Source organism: Ahaetulla prasina, chromosome 3 (genome assembly GCF_028640845.1).
Source record: "Ahaetulla prasina isolate Xishuangbanna chromosome 3, ASM2864084v1, whole genome shotgun sequence".
NCBI classification, from domain to species: domain Eukaryota; kingdom Metazoa; phylum Chordata; class Lepidosauria; order Squamata; family Colubridae; genus Ahaetulla; species Ahaetulla prasina.
In genome coordinates, this window is record NC_080541.1 from 205,258,569 (window position 1) to 205,278,752 (window position 20,184).

General features: G+C 41.8%; 1 protein-coding gene across 1 annotated transcript; it reads left to right on the top strand.

The window, feature by feature from the left end:
• The first annotated feature begins 3,381 nt into the window (after nt 1–3,381).
• On the top strand, nt 3,382–5,885 carry CEBPB (CCAAT enhancer binding protein beta). Its single transcript, XM_058175823.1, has one exon. The coding sequence runs from the start codon at nt 3,952–3,954 to the stop codon at nt 5,029–5,031; it is 1,080 nt and encodes a 359-aa protein (XP_058031806.1). The 5' UTR covers nt 3,382–3,951; the 3' UTR covers nt 5,032–5,885.
• Nucleotides 5,886–20,184: the final 14,299 nt, after the last annotated feature.

Sequence of the window (20,184 nt, forward strand, 5' to 3'; positions counted from 1 at the left end):
CAATCTTGGCAGTTTCAAGATATGTAGACTTCAGCTTCCAGAATTCACCAGCCAACTAAGCTGGCTGGGGAATTCTGGGAGTTGAAGTCCACACATGCGGACGTTGCTAAAATTGAGCAACACTGATTTAAAACAACTTTTAACCTACAACTGTATATGTGTATAAGAGAAAGAAAAGGAAAGCTAATCACTACATTTTTTTCCAAGTGTTCTCTATTTGAATGGCCTTTGTGAAGAAATACGTTCCTCTTGAATTGTTTGATTAGATCGTATTTATTCGAAATAGTTTATTTCATCTTTTATCCCAGCCTTCTTTAAGCGCTGGGTATGGCGGGGGGGGGCAAGGGCAACAAATCCTGGAATGCTTAGCCAATGGCGTCATTGATCATATTATCTAGGAATGTTGGGAGTTGTAGTCTTACATTTGGAGGTCACTTGGATAAGGAAGGCTGCATTAACCACTAGAATAACAGACGCAATGTGGTTTTCTTTTTCCCCCTCCGCTTCTCTGCTTTTTGCATCATACCAAGCATCTGCCCAATGGTAATTTTGTTCAGTTTCCTTTTTCTGGTGAAACTGGAAGGCTGGAAAAAAGTCTCATCAACTTCAGCATGGCTCTCCATTAAAAAATTTGGAAAAAGCCTCATCAATTTCACTCATTCCCTGTAAAAGAAATATCTGTAGCTACACACACAAACACACACACATCACCAGAACTGCTGCTCTTGAGGTCTATATACAACACACCTTCCTCCTTCTACTTTCCCCCACACAATAACCCTGCGGAGGTGGATTGGAATGAGAGAATGTGACCGACCAGAGATCATCCAGTGGCTTTCATGGTTAAGGCAGGACTTGAACTCGCAGTCTCCTGCTTTCTAGCCTTAACTATTAGGCCTAACTGGCTCTTTCTGCATTATTGTGGAGAAATAATATAATTTTGCTCATCAATAGAATTAATGTTGCTATGAAGTGAGAATGAATAATACTACATTCTACAAAGATCAAAACGTATTAAAATTTAAGCCTGATTTGGATCACTATATACCCATTCCTCATCTTTTAAAAATACAATATCTAATGCTTTTATTTTGTTTTTAACCCATGACAAGGAGAACTAGAACCATGAATTTAAGATCATTTCATGTTCTATAAGTAAAGCCTAAATTCCTTTTGTAAAAAAAGTATTCCAACCAATAAGATCAATTTGAAAAGAGAGCAAAAGGAATGCATGGCTATATACCCCATTTTTTTTAATCCTTCCTCTTTTTTAAAATCTCTGAGGTTTGGGCCTTCATCAAGAGTTGACTGCTGAATCGCATAATGCAATACCTGTTCCTCTGGCTTAACGTTGGTGTTCTCACACCACAGGATTGCTTCATATTATTCCGAGATGCAATACCATTTGCTCCCCAGTGCTGGATTGTCCTTGCTAAGGCAAAAGCCACTCCTGCTTTCTTTAATTATATGTTTGGCTTCGATTGCTTCGTTTTTTTGTCCTTTATTCTGGGAATGAGTCATGACTGTATGCAGGTAAATACGGGGAGTCGGTGAGGGGAACCGTGCATTTGGCTTCCAAGGTGGGCATCTTTTATCTAAACAGAGTCTCAAAGCTCATGACGTCTAAGCACGCTGTGGTCCTTCAGAAGACAATGAGAGCTCAAACTTGCCAAGGAATGTCAGGGCCACTCCAAGGACGCCATTTAAAGCGCAGACCAAATGACGACACTCACAGCTGCAAAGGATACATGTAGGGAAAGGATGGGGTGATCTTGGAGAGAAGACCAGGCGCTCCCCGATGCTCACTCATGAGGAAGAAAGAAAACCTTCCAGTCTGCTTTACCTCTGTGGGGCACTTTGGATTTCCTATGGGAATCACTGCAGGAGGAGAGCTGTGTTAGTCTAAGCTGGGGTAACCCAAGTTTCTTTTCAAACTAAGAAACGTTAGCAAAAGGCACACACATCAGGGAACTTTATACACCGCAGCTGTGCATCTGCCGAAACGAACTGTAGTTCATGAAACTTTCTGCTTTTTAATAACAATTGCTAGCCTGGAAAGGGGCTATCACACAAATCCTTCGAAGGAGAATCAAATACTGTCCTGCTTTCCATGCCAGAAAAGTGCCAGAAATATATATGTATGTATGTGTGTATATATATATATCTTGCAATCAGCAAAGGAGAACCTCCTTTTGAAAGAGTTCTGGGTTCCGTGTCATCTCCTGATCTCTGGGTCCTAAGAAGAAATGGATGTCCCAGTCATCATGATGCCTTTTGCTGAAGGAGTGACACACTGATAAATTCTAAAACATCTATAGGCGTCTTTACTCAATCCTGCCTCTTTTCCATAGCAGAAGGCAAAACCCTGTGCCCAGGAGTGGGGGTGATTGGGTGGCGAGCATGTTAATTCAGGGTTATAGAGTGCAAAACTAGTTGATCTGAAGCCCCAGAAAACCCTTCCTTCCTCTCTCTCTATTCCTTTTTTCTTTTTCTTTTTTCTTTTGCAGTGGCTCTTCCCCATTTGCTACATCCACGTTTGACACAAAATTTATTTCTTTGCCTCATTTCTGCACTAACGATCAGTAACAGCACAATCTTATGCTGGCTTGTTTTGAAATCTGCTGGCTATCAGAGGCATAGCCGTAATTAGTCCAAACGCTAAATATTCACACAAACCCCCCTTATCCTAAAACTACCCAACCAAATGTTAGCTTAGGATGTTGTGCAAAACCTCTGCCCACATAATTTATGGTTCAAGGTGTCAAGAACATCGGGTTATGTCATGCACGATGTTAATCATGGACAACCATGTCACCCAAACAGAGATCTTGGGTTTCAGCTGCTTGGAGTGGGGTATCTGTCAAACCCTCTTTAAGCCTGGCACACTCACTCTCATTGAAAACTTCTCTCCACCCAGAAACGATCGCCGAGAGATCTACTTTTGTGACCGGAACCGGAGCGCGCTTCCTGCGCTCCACGGGACTCCCTTGCGCTGTAAAGGTATTTTAGAGCAGGGCGATCCTAATCCAAGCCTCGTTAGATGCGCTTGGGACAACGGGGGCGCGAAATGCGGCCGTCTTCTTCACAGGAGCGCAAATAAGCCCATTCATTTGGCTTGGGGGACAAAAAAAAAAGGAAAGAAAAAGATCCTTTTCTTCCCAAATCGGAGGTGCCAAAGAAACTCGGGAATGTGGAATGCAAGACAGTCTTCCGTCCGAGCCCGGATCGCCCATTCTGGGTTTGGGAAAACCCAGCTGGGGCTAAGGAGAAAGATCACACGCACGCCCAACTTTGCCCCGCTGCAAAGACGCCCCTCCCCTCGCGGCGAGCTCGGGCCAACCAGCCCTGCTCCCACCTCCTCCTCCTCCTCCTCGAATCGCGCCCTGGTGTCGCCTTGTTATGAATGGCCAAGGCTCCGGGAGGCACAGACGCTCCGCTTACTTTGAGGTTGGAGCAGCAAGCGAAGCCCTCTCCGAGCGCCGGAGCGCACAGCGCAAGCAATCAAGCGGGCAGGCGGCGAATGACCTCTTTCTTTCTTTTCTCTCTCTCTCTCTCTGCTTGCGCTGCTCCGCCCCTATAAATAACTGAGCGCAACTTTCCCAAGTCAAGCGACTTTAAGGAGGAGAAGACTCGACGCCTACCGCCAAATGGTCCGGAGGAACCAGCCGCGACAAGAGCGCTCGACCGGCAGGGTCTAAGCAACCATTCGTGATTTTTTATTAATTTTTATTTTTTTGGGGGGGGAAGGAAGGGGCTTGACAACCCTCATTTCGGACGGGAGTTTCAGGAGCCGGCAAGGAAGGCAAGGCAAAGCAGGCAAGAGGCATTGCCGGCGGTCTCCTCGGTCGGCGCTTGCAAACGTCGCCGCCCACTCGCTCTGGAGGCATTGGAGGGGGGTCTCCGGTGGCCGAGGTTCCCCTTCGCCCCCCCCGCTCCCCTCCTTTTGCTTTCATGCAACGCCTGGTAGCCTGGGATCAGGCATGCCACCCCCTTCAGCCCGCGGCCTTTAAATCCATGGAAGTGGCTAATTTCTATTACGAGGCGGACTGTCTGGCTGCTCTGAACAAGCTGCACCCGCGGGCGGCGGGGGCCCGCTCCATGACCGAGCTAACCGTGGGGGATCACGAGAGAGCCATCGACTTCAGCCCTTACCTGGACCCTTTAGCATCGCAGCAGCCGCCGCCACAGCAGCCGCCGCCTTCTTCCACGGCAGCAGGGGGCAACTTTGAGCCGGTTTGCAGCAGCGGCGGCGGCGGCGGCGGGAGCAGCGGCCAAGATTTCCTCTCCGATCTCTTCTCCGAGCAGGACTATAAAGGCGGCGGGAAGAAACACCCCGACTACGCTTACATCAACCTAAGCAGACACAGTCACCACCCGGGCGTCGGACAGAACCATAAAGGCGGGCCGCTGCTGGGTTGTTTCCCGCCGCAGATGGTGGAGACCAAAGTGGAGCCGGTCTTCGAGCACTTGGATTCTTGCAAAGGGGCCCGCAAGGAAGAAAGCGGCGGCGGCGGCGGCGGCGGCGGAGGAGGAGCAGGGCCCGGCCTGGGGGGAATGTCCTCGCCTTACGGCAGCACCGTCCGCTCCTATTTGGGCTACCAGTCCGTGCCGAGCGGGAGCAGCGGAAACCTCTCCACCTCGTCGTCTTCCAGCCCTCCTGGCACCCCGAACCCGTCCGATTCCTCGAAATCCGCCTCGGTCGGAGGAGGAAGTGGCGGCGGCGGCGGCGTTTACCCGGCAGGCCCCGGCGGCGGCGGCGGCGGTAGCGGCAAGAACAAGTCCAAGAAGTCAGTGGACAAACACAGCGAGGAGTACAAGATCCGCCGCGAGAGAAACAACATCGCCGTGCGCAAGAGCCGCGACAAAGCCAAGATGCGCAACCTGGAGACGCAGCACAAAGTGCTGGAACTGACGGCCGAGAACGAGCGGCTCCAAAAGAAAGTCGAGCAGCTTTCCCGGGAACTCAGCACCCTCAGGAACTTGTTCAAACAGCTGCCGGAGCCGCTTTTGGCCTCCTCCGGACATTGCTAGCCTTTCCCCCCCTTCCCCGTTGACCCCAGAACAGCTGGACGCCGCTGGAAACAACTGCTGTGGTTTGGGAAAGGCGGAGGGTTGGGGGAGGCTTCCGGGAAGGAATGAAGCGGGGGTGTGCGTGTTGTTGTGTGTTTGTGTGAAGGGGGGGGTGAATCTGGGGGTGCATCTGCCCGTCTTTTCTGGACTAGCACGGGTCGGGGTGGGTGGGTGGAAAGAGAAAGTCCCGAGGGGGGTTTGCATAAATACATATATCTATATATAATATAAATTATATTTTTGGCCTTTTAATTCGCGCTCTTTGATGATGGGAGAAACCTTCCGCCCTATGCTTCTTGCAGTTACGACTCCTTCGGCTGGCGGAGGGAGTTCTCTGGCCGGTTTCTATTGATCTCTGCGGGACTTCATGGAAGAATCCATAGTTTTTAAAACTTCATTATTTTTTTCTAAGAAAAAAAAAGCCGATACCAAACGCAAGATAAGCCATTTAATAGCCAATATGATTGTTCTTTGCAAAGATTTTTTTTTGGGGGGGGGCTGGGGGGAAGTTTGAGTGCTTATTTAAATTAAACAAATATATATAACGTAAAGGAGAGAAGAGAGTTCAGAGTGATGCAATCTTTTAAACATGGCTGGGAACACCAGCTTATACATGATGCAACCTCATGTAACTGTCAGTCATGGATTGAGTAATCTGTTAAAGATGTTCCTACTGGGTTTTTTTTTTATTATAAAGAATGATCTATTTCTATAAGGAAAAAAGAAAGTATGTATATTTTGGGATCTATGCATTCTTGCTACACATGAAGCATTAATGAACAATTTTAATAAAACTTTATTGCTAGGATGGAAAACGAGTTTGTTATTTGTAAGGTGCTGACACATCCCTAATATTGTACCTGCTTTTCCTCTGCAGGAGTTGGGAGGGGGGAAATCTGGAATCAGTAATATAAGTAGGAGTCATCCCATCAGTGTAAAGAAAGAAAGATTTCTTCCCAAGCCTTTGGTTTTGAGGGTGTTTAATAAAAATCAAATGAGATGGTTAGAAAAGAATGGGAGCAAAAACCACTCTTAACTGCTCTGTTCCTCTAATTATTAACTTGTTTATGGATCTGAGTGTCACTACAAATCAGGTTGAGACTGGAAAGCGGTATAAGTTTGTGGTGCACAAGATAATGAATGTGCCTTTAACCTGTCATTTATCTATTGTGCCTGATGGAGAGAATACATTTCATCTGTGCAGCTTACTAAAAAAAGTCCATAGTGTAGGAATTTCAGAAAGCAGGTAGAATGCCGGACCGGATTATGGCTCACCGTTATTTTATTTGAATAAATTCATTCTGCTTCATTCTCAAATTGTTCAGCTTTTTAAGAACAGATGTTATGCTTCTAGGGGTTCACATAATTTGCTTATTAAAAGTCCTGAAAAACTGGAGTAATGCCCTTCCCTTTAGGATAAACTATGGCACAAAGATGTTGCAGCACAAATATGATCCATGTCTTCCAGCCTAGCATTTGCTGTTTGCTGTATTAAATCAGATGCAAATTGTGTTAATTGCAGCTACAAAGCAAAAGCAATTAACTTCAGCCTTTGGCTCTTTCCAGATTTTCAGTGTTGCCTTAACACACCTGTACTACTGCTGCTACCTTTCCCATTATTCTTTTATTGCTAATGGTTCATGAGTTCTACTGCAGTTAGCATTGAGGAGATTGTATGTGTGAACGAAGGCTAGTGAACTTATGGTGAAGGCAGTTGAGAATGTGCCCCTGATGATAGCTTGAAGGATTTCGCTGGAATCTGGACATTCCTGGCTGTCTGTAGTTTACGTATTGCATTTATGTCACTTGTAAAATGTTAACAGAGCCTGCAATTCATTGTACGTGTATGTGTATCTTGGAGGCCTAGATAAAAAAGTTTTATAAGTACTTCTAGACTTTTCTCGTGAGAGCAAGTTTGACATTGTGGTTAAAACATCAGAATAGAAACGGGGAGACTGAATCCTAGTGTCCCTTGGGCGCAAAATCAGTTGGGTGACCTGGGGCCAGTCCCTGTCTCTTAAACCTAGAAAGGAGGCAGTGGCAAACTTCTTCCAAAAACCTTGCCAAGAAAACTGCAGGGACTTGTTCAGGCAGTCTCTGAAGAATCATGCTGGACTAAAGGAAGAAAAAAGAATTGCAAACTCAAGTAGGGTGGACAGAAATCTTTTAACTCTTCTTTTTAAGTCCAATAGCCTTCTTGTAAAAAAGAACTAGGAGCACCTCTGAATACATTTCTTCCTGATATGACTATGTTTTAATTAGCAACAGGTAAGGACCTTACGGAGGAATGGAGTTCAGCTTTTACCTACTACGGTTTTAAGGACCCTCCCAATATCAGTCTCTGCAACCTCCATAGCCTTTTTTCCAGGAATCTCGGATAGGACTAGGTAAGATAGTTTATACTTCTTTCGCTGATTGATGTGACATTTTCTACAGAGTATATAAAAATGTTGAGGATTTCTCCACTCATCAATGTAGGCTGAGAGCAGGTTGCTGCAAAAAAACAAGAAAATACATTTCTCTAGACTAATTAGTCCCCTTTCAAAGTACCATGAAATATTTTCTCTTGAATCTGAGCTGGAGTACTTTTATTCAGTTCAGTTGCTGTTCCTCTTAGACTTTGATTCTGAGAAGTAATTGCCATTCATTAAGTCTCATTGAAACTTACTAGACATCAGAATGAAGGTACAGGGTTGATTTTGTGATAGCAAAATACAGTTCAACGGAACTAACTCCAATAAGTAGGATTTTAGGCTCAATCTGATAATTGAAAAAAATCCAGTGTTGTGCATGTAAAATACACTCTGAATTCATAATTTTTTAAACCTTAAATAACTTTGCATCAAGCGCTTTGATTTCTGTTAGTTGCAAAAAAAAATTCTTCTGTTTTGAAAGCTTTCATTTTCATCTTTGTCTTCAGATATTGATTTCCTAGAAACAGAACACAGCCACAAACCAAGAACAGACTGACTAGTTCATTCTGCCCAGCAGGGTTTTAAGACCAGTATTTCTTGAATAGCAACTGTTATGCTGCATAGCAAAAATTGTTCTCAATATCATATGGAGGATCTCCATAGGGGTGAAAGCAGATATTTGTTAGCTATATGAAAATCTTTGGCCATTCCTAAAGTAACTTTCATGATTGTGGACTTTGGTTGCAATCTGGTTTCATTAAAATAAAAAGGGGCACAATCTCAAAAAAGCTTCCTGTTCTATATTCTCTGTTTATTGTTCTTAAAAAAACCTTGCTTATTTCAGTGTTTTAGACAAGAGCCACACAAATAATTGAATCCAAAGCATACCACATAATTATTCTTTAGTCTTGTGATTATCTCCCACTTACTGAAACTCTGTGAGCATTGCTAAAGTACAGGTGTCCCATTCCATATGAAGTACTGTTCACTGAATTTTGTAGATTTGTAATTTGAGTAGAATATTCTGAATTGCAAAAGGCATTCCGATTCCCCAAGCTCAATTCTTCAGTTGCAGCAACAGAGTAGTTGCTTCCTAAAAAATAACTAAAATTACTTATTTTGTTTAGGATGTTTTTTTGCTTCCTTTCATCATTTCCTTAGATCTTGTAAGGAGCCTCTAAATAGTTATGAGCTAATGATCCATCACTGTAGAATACCAATATGTGAAGCTACAATGAATCTGCTAGTCTTTTAATCTGTAAGATCTACAAGATCCTTTCCTTTTTTTGTAGCCTGTGATTGTACATGGAAATCGGCTGTCGAAAAATTTACTAATATGTTTTTAGAAGCGCTTAGCTAGCAAATTATTAGAAGCACTGTGGGAGTAGTCTCAAGACAGAATGTGCAAGCAATTAATAAAGCAGTTAATTTATTTGTTATGTTTATGCCTACTTTTGCATTATGGCACAGTATAGCCTACCATATTTATCCAACAAGAAAAAACCTTCTACACAGTAGCAGTTTAGGCAGAACTTGTCTGCTTCCATGACTTAATTTTCAGCAACTCAGAGATTTCACCACTGTCCACTACCATTTTAACTTTTGAGGAAAAAATTAGCCTTTTATTCAAATGAACAAAATAAATGTGGCTGTCCCATCTTCTGCCTCCCAAGTAAAATCCAGAAAATATTAGTCTCTTTATCAGTTGATTCATCTATTTTAGAATAACTGATATCCCCAGTACTGGACTGTGAAAGCAACAGGAAAACTGTGTACATGGGGGTGGAGTGATAGTATTATAGTCATTCTCTTGTACAATCAATGTTAGCAGAGCCATAATTCCTTAAATAAGAAAAAATATTTACAATTAAATTTGAATTTTAGCTTCAGTCCGCTAATCTGAAGCAAATTATTGTTCTTTGGTCAATAATCCAAAAAACAAGATGCAGGTATTAAAAATGGAGGGAAAAGAAGCAAGAAGCAAGCATAGTTCTTAAAATTAGGCAGTCCTTAAACATTTGGAAGTCAATTTACAGAATGGCTTTATACTTTGAGAATATGGGATTGGGCATATGTTTAATAGTCTGAAATAAAACAAAAGTGATTGTTTAAGTCTGCTTAAATAAAGCACTTATTTTTCACTGTTTAACGCTTGAGTTTTTATATGTTAGCAGTGACAGTTATAGGTTACTTCTGAGTGTTGTCTTATCATTTTAGCGTTTTACAAAACTCTCCAAAATAACAGTGACAAAAAGAGGATTAGAAGTGCAATGTGGTTTGTTTAATCTTGTAAAGTTTACCACACACAATTTTGTTTTTGTTTAAAGCATGCTCATGATTACCAAAATATGCATCAAATTAATAATGAGGTATTTTTTTAAAAAAAATATCTGATTTTTCGCACAAAGTAACATTTTAGGCTGAATACTCAATTGCCTGTACACCATGTGTGTTTGTACATATATGATCCCATAATATTGTTCAGATGTGATGTAGAAATTCCAGGATTTGGGAGAACCAGGCCAGTCACCTCACTGGCCGTCAGTTTCAAAGACTTCATGAAGCTGTGGTGGGATTATATCAGGCAACACCTATCCAAGATGGAGCCTGCCTGAATGGTTTGAACAACTAGAGGTTCAGGTCTGTAAGTGCAGGCCACATTTATTCAAAGGTAGCCCTCAACTTACAACAGTTCATTTAATGACAGTCCAAAGTTATAATGCCACTGAAATAAGTGAGTTATGAGCATTTTTCACACTTAACAACCATTGCAGCATCTCCATGGCCACATGATCAAAATTCAGACGCTTGGCAATTGACTCATATTTATGACGGTTGCAGTGTCCTGGGGTCATGTGATCCCCTTTTGTGACCTTCTGACAAGCAAAGTCAATGGAGAAGCCAGATTCACTTAACAACCAGGTCACTAACTTAACAACTGCAGTGATTCACTTAGCAACTGTGGCAAGAAAGGTCGTAAAATGGGGCAAAACCCACTTAAGAAATGCCTCACCGAGCAACATAAATTTTGGGCTCCATTGCAGTTGCAAATCGAGGAATACCTGTTATTTTATCTGAAACATTTATATAGCTGCTCCTCTTTCAGCCAGCGCTGGGTGATTCCCCATGACAGACGTCAGCAATAGACCTCTACTCTTTGCAACGCCTTATCCCATATGTGAAGATGGCCCTTTCCTCTTGTATTTAGAAAGCAAATTAAATCCACGTTATTCCAGCAGGTGTCCAACCTAATGCTTCGTATATATTTCATTTGTATGGACTTTGGCATATGGTTTACCTGGGTTGTATTTTCACTGCCCAAATTGTGGTTGACTGGAGCAACTTATAAACACGGTAAATAAATATCCATTCAACTCAGTGGATGATCTTGCTCTAAATCTCTAAACATGAGTGGTGGGGGGGGGGAAGGGTTCCAGTTTATCATTAATGTCTTGAGGCAAGGTTGGATTTGCATTTTCAAAAAGGCATGCTGAATCTTGCACAGTGTCATGTCACGATCGATCGACATCTATTGCAAATTGCAAGCTTGTGTCTTCAAGTGAAAAGTAGGAATCCGTTTTCATGGGCAGTTCCTGTGGTTTCCAGTAAACTGGTACATGCTGGTCTGGTCTGGTTTATTGTGTTGGGGATGTGTGTGCACTGAGGGAGCTCAACCAATCTACATATGTTGTGCACTGACAATAAAGTTTTGAATTGAATTGGTCACCTGGGCTATGATATGGTGAATTATCACCACTATCCATTCTCCTGGGGGATGGAAGAGCATGAGATGGTTAGATAGTGTCATTGACACAATGAACATTAATTTGGGCAAACTCTGGGAGACAATGGAAGACAGGGGAGCCTGGCATGCCCCATGGGGTTGCGAAAAATCAGATGTGACTTACTGAACAACAAAAATCCATTTTCCTAGGAAAACAACCATGCAATTGGACAACCTGGGAGAAGCAACCCTTTCTTTCCTCTGGATGTGCGCTACTTTCAAACCATTTCATCAGCTGTGTTCCATTTGACAATCACTATACAAGATCACGGTATAATAACTTTAGCTAGAAGTGCCACAATACTCTAATCTGATGTATGGTGGATATCTTGAAATCGGCAGCTATAAATTAGATAACTTTGTTTGGATCCTGTTGCATCAAACCTCCTTCTTGAGAGTACTGAATGGGATTTATTTATTTCTAGGTCATAGAAAGTGTGTTAAAACTGAGTTAAATAAATAAGAAAGCCTTTGCACGTTCTCTGGCATGTAGTGTGCCAATTGTGCCTATTACTGGAACGGGAGCCCCTGTTCACTATCACCCATGCCCATGTAACCACTTGCTAAGATTACAGTAATGTGCTCTGCATGGGGCTGCCCTTGACGAGCATTCATAAATTTCAACTGGTGCAAAATTCAGCGACATGGGTAATAAATGGTGCCGGCTACATGGCACATGTAACATTGCTACTTTATGAGGTGCATTGGCTGCCAGTGTATTTCTGGGTGCAATTCAAGGTGATGGTTGTTACATTTAAAACCCTGCATAACTTGGGTGTGGGCTACCTGAAGGATGGCCTTTCCAAGAGTTTCTACCTGTCCAATCTAATCCAGCAGAATGGATCCCATCAGCCAAAGATTGTTGACTGGCAGGAACTAGAAGATGGGCTTTGTCTGCTGCAGCCCCCAATGGACTATTCTCTCCTCAGAGATTAGAATGGCCCAACCCTGTTAGGTTTTCACAAAGCTTTAAAAACCTGGCTTGGAACGTAATGTGTTAAGGGCCCTGTTACTTGACTTTACTTTTAGTTGATTAATCATCATGGCTTATTGTTTTAAATTTTTTAAAAATTGTTTTAAATTGTTACTTGGTGACAATTCTAAAACTATAAAAAACTAAAACCCAGAGTCACTTGGTTCAATTGGGCAGTTATACAGAATGAATGAATGAATGAAGAAACTAGTCAGTTTCCTGGTGGCAAAATCTCCCATAGCAATGTTTATCATCTTATTGGAGGTTTTATTTTATTTTATTTTATTTATTTATTTTATTTTGTCACAACAATTTAGGAAGTATCATACAAAAAGATTATATAGTAGATTATATTTTGGGGCTTTCATTTTCCCACCTAAAGATTATATACAGAGAGAAAATGAAAAAAATCCTAACATGGAATAATATACCTACACATTACCAAGCCATTGTTGGTTTAAACTCGGTTTATTAAATAAGCTACAACCTGCATTTCACAACATTCTGATTCATAAACCACAGCATCAAACTAAAATAGCAACACCCTCATGCAAAACCAGACAAGCTACATTTTGGCCAGCACAATGTGAGAACTTGGTTTTGGAGTAAATCTGTCACCCCCTGGAAATAGGCCAAACTTTAGGGCTTTAGAAGAATCCAAAGCTAATCCATGAAAGGAAGTAACAGCAGGAAGCATGGGAAGAAGACATCCTAAGCTTCAAACCAAACTGCTTATCTTCTCAGCCCGCCCATTTTTTAAAAAAATTAGCTCTCGGATAAATAGACAGACAGACTGAATATATGCTAAAGTGGGCCAAATATTCAACAGCACACAAAGGGATCAGCGGGGTTTATTTACAAGCGAAGATTAGAATTTCTTAAGGTGTATCTCAGATATGATTAGCTTGACTTTAGAGAAGAAAGATCTCCAGGGGAGAGCACATTAAAAACGTTAGTACCGCCCCCTCCTTTCATTTGACCTCTGGCAAATTGGCACTCACGTTGCACATCAAATGCACATGGAAATGATGTGAACATGGCTGGATCTTCAGTGTGTCCCCTGGCAAGGTTGCCTCCACCTTTGGAAAGGCAATTTGTGTACTTCCAAAATGAAGAATGAGTTCATCAGTCCACCTGAAGGGAAAAATGTGGTTAAATTGTTCCTGTGTCGGCAACACTCAGAGAAGGATGGCTGAGCTTATCCGCCATTTGTGTGGTAAAGGTGAAAAGCATGGGAAAACCAAGATCCAGTTGTTCCTGCAGGGAGCTGTAGTAGCGTGCAAGCCACTGAAATGATCTCAGTTGAAAAGAATGTGTGCGCAGCTTCGTATGGAAGGTTACATAATTTGGTTTTATTTTTGTTGAGGTTGGGAATTAAAAACAAAACAACAGTTGGCATTTTGGTCTTATGTCTTATACACTGAAAAATCAGTACTACTGGTTTCAGCAGATACAACTTCATATTAACAAGTAATTAGTTTCTTTGTGGTTCAACAAATTGATTGTAAATTGTAAATTAATTTTTGCTTAGCACGGAGTGTAAACCTAGCAACTTTGGTTTATCTACTAAACTAGATTAAGCAATGAACATAGCCAGTGAGGTACTTAAAATAATTTCTGGGTAAGCATGATTTAAGACAACAACCTATATTTGCAGTCCTATGTTGGTTCACTATGGAGTAACTATGATTATAGCTGCAGATTTATTCAATGATATTTACTAGTGGGGTGGTGGGGAACTGAATAAACACCCATTGTACTGAGGTGATGAGAATGAAAGTAATAGAACTCATATCCAGGGTTAATGCTAACAATAATGCAGTTAGGCTACATTTAGAAGTACATATTTGGCAAATTAAAGGGTTTTATTCTGGTTCTGAAAAAAAAAATTCCATAGATTCAGAATAGGATAGAGAAAAAAAATGATTTAACAGTAACAGAGTTGGAAGGGACCTTGGAGGTCATCTAGTCCAACCTTCTAGTCGACCTGTACTAGGGATTAGAACCACCAACTTTTCTGATCGACAAACTCAGTGTCTTAGCCACTGAGCCACCTAACCAGGCTATCAAACTCCCAGCCCGCTGGATGTGTTACGTGCTAGCCCTGGCCACATCTGGTTTAGTGAAGGAGAAAAAAGTCCTGATAAGTCATGTGATGTTGCCGTGATGACATGAGTTTGACACCCCTGTTCTAGATGGTAGTGATCTACAGTAGGGATCTCCAACCTTGGTAACTTTAAGACTTGTGGACTTCAACTCCCAGAGTTCCTCAGCCAGCTTTGCTGAGGAATTCTGAGAGTTGAAGTCTATAAGTCTTAAAGTTGTCAAGGTTGGAGACCCCTGATCTACAGGTATAATATTGGACTGGAATGTTGGCTTACCAATTCACAGAAGCAGGCCCAATCCTTGTACACCTTTTCCTTAGTAATATCAACTTGACATAGAATGGTGGTAGTGGCAATCAAATCAAGGTTTGATAAATTATCAGTGAATGCAGACATCAGTATGCAGTAAATCATCAAATCAAGGTTTGATAAATTATCAGTGAATGCAGACATCAGTATAATGAATGATGCACCAATGAAAAGAGGGGTGGCAGTGGGAAATTCCAGCTGCCAGAGACCTGAGCCAGGAATGTAGTTCCTGAATTTCATGGCACGATATTCCTGGAAAACTCAGATCAACAGTGGCCAATTGCAGGTTCTACTTTGAAAAATTCCAGTGTATTTGCTACCTAATGATCCTCTCTTTTGATCTGGGTTGGGCAAGCTCTGCTATGTAGATGGTAGAGGGTTTGGCCTCAAAATACAAATTCTCTCTTGTGAGAACCTTGTGGGTGGAGAACCAAGCCAAAGCACTTGACATGAGCAGGATTTCCCGCTCCCTTTTGGCTTCCTGCTCCCATACCATACCTAAACGAGACCAGCCTTTTTTCTTTGCTTTTAGTCTCTATTCTGGAGCATCGAAGTTGGGCTGAGGTATTTGGACACCTAGAACTGAACATTTGAGCAGTGCCCTCATTTTGACGTCACATTTCAGAAGAAATTAAAGTGATTTGAAATTGGGAGGCAAATGATCTTGCCTATCTGTAGACCGAACGTATAAGCTTTCAGTCCTTCCTTCCAGCAGATTTATCTTTCTGACTTAAATGACAAAAATGAAGGAGATAAGGTAGTCTGGAAAAAAGATACAAACGGACACTCCAAAATTATTTGTGGGAAAAAAGAAGTGAGAATGATGTCCATAAGTGTTTTGATCTCTCTGTATCCCTGAGATCAAATAGTCTTGCAAAAGAAACTTTCTGCAACGAAGTAACATTGGCCATGCTATAAACACATACTGTAAACAGTTTTTTAAAAAAATATAAAACAGATTTACTATATGGAATTTGAAAGAGAGTGTGTGTCATACTGCTGATTGTCCACCTAATGGTTATTTGGGCTGCCCTATTAAAATACTCAATTTTTAAAATTTTAATAATTAAAATTATATTAAAATGGCTCAATGGCTGAGACGCTCAGCTTGTCGATCGAAAGGTCGGCAGTTCAATGGTTCGAATCCCTAGTGCTGCGTAACGGGGTGAGCTCCCCTTACTTGTCCCAGCTTCTGCCAACCTAGCAATTCAAAAGCATGTAAAAAATGCAAGTAGAAAAATAGGGACCACCTTTTGTGGGAAGGTAACAGCGTTCCGTGCACCTTTGGCATTTAGTCATGCCGGCCACATGACCACGGAGATGTCTTTGGACAGCGCTGGCTCTTCGGCTTTGAAACAGAGATGAGCACCGCCCCCTAGAGTCGGAAAGTGCGAGGGGAACCTTACCTTTACCTTATTAAAATACTGCTTTGTAATTAAAGTCTAAAGCAGTGGCATTGGGAGGATGGGGAGTGTTAAAACAGGCAAAATGGCTGTTCCAACAAGTCCAGTTTCTGTTCAAGGAGCACCAAACAGGCCTGATTATACAGTGGTAAGCCACTGAGTTTCAAAATCGATGTTTTGTCTTTATCTGGGGTGAGGGAGATGAAGTACCGTATTTTTCGGAGTATAAGACACACCGGAGTATAAGATGCACCTTAGTTTTTGGGGAGGAAAATAATAAAAAAGCTGATTGGCAGGTGGATCGGCCTCCTGGAAAACCCCCAATCAGGTGTTCCCAGAGGTGAATTTTAGCAACATGTTCCTTGGTTGTGAGCTCTGTGCCTTGCTTTTTTTTGCTTTTTTTCGGCCTCTGAAACTTCTGAAACTCTGTTTCAGAAAAAACTTTTTTTCCTGCCTTTGAAAGCCTCCGAAACAGCTTCAGGAAAAAAGCCTCCAAAGCTCTGTTTGGGGGCTTCTTTTCTGAAGCTCTATTTGGGGGCTTTTTTTCCTGAAGCTCTGTTTGGAGGCTTTTTTTCTGACGCTTCGTTTCTGATGCTATTTTCAGCCTCTGAAACCTCCATTTGAGAAGCTGGGCGAGGCTACATTCAGAGTGTCAGACGCACCCAGATTTTCACCCTCTTTTTTGGGGGAAAAAGGTGCGTCTTATACTCTGAAAAATATGGTATATTTGAGTGGGTCTTTCATGCTTTTCCAACACCCCCACCCCTTTTTAGAAGATACTGGGGATTTAAATACATCAGCAGTCAAATGCAGACTGCATGCAGACTGATAACTAGATCGAAATATACTTTTCTATATGTTTTCTTCACTGAGTGACTGGATCCCATCTTGTTTGTTGTTTTTATTAGGCTTTTGTTGTTGTGAGCTGCTTACAGTAGGTTAGGTATTGGGTAGCGCCTAAATAGAAACAAACAATAGAAGTCCTTCCACCTAATTCAAGTCCATACAAGAGTAGAGGCTATATGCTATTTGCACTCTTGGGGTTGATCTCTATGCTTGGGTTGCCTCAGGGTGAACAGAGGCCATCACTATTTCTTGAGAATTAAAGTACATTGCTTATCATTAAACTTGGTTTACTTTTTGTTGCTTCATATATTCTATGAACTCAGACTGATTTGATTAACGAATGGGACAGTATATTGTACAAGTCCAAAAAATTAATGATTCAAATGTGATGTTGAATGCAACTAAAATCTATAGACATGCATGCATAGAGTTTCCCCAAAGGAATAGAGACTAGAATATCTCTTGGATGGAAACCTCTATTTACACCCTTGAGTAAATACAGAGGATTCTTTCTCTGATCGTCCAGCATGACATCATGAGGAAATGTTCTTCTGTGGGTGCTACATCCAGGGGGTGGCACAACCCCCTATATCCACAATATCCCCTTAGTGGATAGCTGCAATAGAAGGGTGGGTTCACATGACGAGAGGATGAAATTCAAGTTAAAATAATAAAATGGAAGAGTTGAAAGGGAATCTGTTTAAACACCTTGAGTAAAGCTGGGACCACCACTACCTGAGAGGGTTCATTCTACTCTTACTGTATCATGCCCCTGTCGGAGTCTGAATCTGAAGGGGAAGAGGAACAGCTGACAGAGAGTGAGAGAGTGGATCCATTGGCTGTGGAAGAAACTGGGCAAGTGCAAAGTCAGGCTGGGCAGAGCAGGGTAGAGGTAGAACAAGGGAGAGGGGGTTCAGTTGAAGACCAAGGCCCACCCCCTCCTCATCCTAGGCAGCGCAGGGAGGAACAGAGAAGAGAGCAAGGTGGGTTGCGTGGCTTACGAGGGAGGAAAGGGACCTGATCCTCTTTACCAGGCACATCTGTTGATGAAGTTTAAAAAGAAAGGCAAATGGGAGGGGTGGTTGTCGGGAACAAACACTGAGTTCATCTGGAGTTTATCTGAAGTCCTGGCATCTTCCCAACTGATTTTATTTACTGCCATGCTACTTCAATTCTGGAATTCCCTATTTTGCTTGCCCTGCAGGATTAATTACCTGGTCTTGCCTTGTTGGATTTTTTGTTGAAAGTTTTCTTTTACAACGTTTGGGACTGAAGTATTGCCAGCCAAAGACTCTTACAGGTTGGTGGAAGAGCTCTCTCCAGGCCGGACAGTTGAAAGGGACATTGGGGGCACAATTGGTGATAATAAAAGGATTCATTTCAGTTCTCTGGCTGTGTTGCCTTTGTGTCGCATCCCGGGTCATCACATACTGCTAAGACATGTTTCTAATGTCCAATTGAAATCTATTTCCTAGTAGTGTAAGACCATTATTCCTTGTCCTGTCTTTGGAACAACTGTTCAGTTCTACCTCATCTTCTGCATGTTTGCCCTCCTTCACATACCTGAAGACAACTATCACCATTTTCTTCTCCAACCTAAAGATACCTAATGTCTCCTACCATTTCTCAGATTTTTTTCCTCCCACCTCCCTTATCATCTTGACTACTGTCTCCTCTGAACACCCTGTCTGTTGTTTATGTGCTTCCTAATTCAGAACCCAAAACTGGATGGAATATTCTAAATGCAGTATGACCAATGCAAACTAGAAAGAAATGATGGCTTCTTCATTTCTTTATGTCATTTTAAAACCATCCCAGTCTGACCATTCTTGCTTTTGGTATAGATACAAGAACAAACTAAAACAACAGTGAAATCAGTACTATAAATCATCATCATCATCATCATCATCATCATCATCATCATCATCATCATCATCTTTTCACTGGTCATTATGTAAAAATTATGACTTACCTGTATCCAAAAAGTCATGGGAACATAAAGTGGAAAAAGTTATAGAAAATGAGAAGGTGAAGATCTTGTTGGACTTTCGAAAAACAGACAGATCGTCATTTGGAACACAACATGCTAGATATCACAGTTGTCGAAAACTGAAACGTACAATTTATTGACATCACAGTACCAGGAGATATCAGAGTCGAAGAAAAAGAACTAGAAAAAAATCATGAAATATCGTGACCTGGCCATTGGAACTACACAGCTATGGATGAAACATACAACAGTGATACCCATTGTCATCGGGGCACTTGGTACCATGTCCAAGAATTTCACAAAACACATCAAGAAATTGAAGTTTCCTGCAATAACACCAGCAGAACTGCAAAAAACTGTGCTACTCGGAACATCATATATTTTAAGAAAATTCTTGGTTGATACCTAGGACGCTGGCAGTAACCCGTATCAACCACTAGCACCAGTCAATCGTATTTGTGACACATTTTTAAATGTTCAGTTGACTGAGTTTCATGTTTAATGAATAAATAATAATAATAGTAATTACCAGTAATGCCCACAATCATTCTAAGTCTTAAGGCGTGTTAAAGGAGAATGGATTTAAAGGCCATCCTGAATGAGACAAGGGTGGTGACCATTTGCATCTCCTAAGACAATGAATTCTATAATTGGGGTGAGAGGGATTACTTCTACAAAAGCTTGCCTTCTACCCCGAGCCCCCTTTATTTCACGTAGTGCAAAACAGTGGTGAAATCCATTTTTTTTACTATTGGTTCTGTGGGCGTGGCTTGGTGGGCGTGGCAGGGGATACTGCAAAATATCCATTCCCACCCCACTCTGGGGCCAGCCAGAGGTGGTATTTGCCGGTTCTCAAAATTTCCACTACCGGTTCTCCAGAACCTGTCAGAACCTGCTGGATTTCACCCCTGGTGCAAAATCCTTAGCAGGTGTTCCCTTGATGTTCAGTCTGGTCAGAGACCTTCTTGGAAGAAAGTCCCTGATATAACTCAGTGTCAAATCATATATGTAAATGATCACCAGCATTATAAATCTATATACTTCTAAAACATTCCTGTTTGTTTGTGTATAATCTTTAGTTGGATAAAATGGAGCATTGTAGGACAATAATTTTTGAACCAAGGTACCTCAAATGGGCTAACTTATAAAACGTGTCCAAAACCTGGAACTGAATTGAAATATGGCAAATTTTATAAAATATCGTAAAACATTATTATGGCCTAAAATTATCATAAAATATTTTATGGCATTAAAATTATCATAACATATTTTATGACATTAACTTTGCCA

Coding starts and splice junctions, on each gene's coding strand:
- CEBPB (XM_058175823.1), top strand. CDS start 3,952: ATGCAACGCCTGGTAGCCTGGGATCAGGCATGCCACCCCCTTCAGCCC.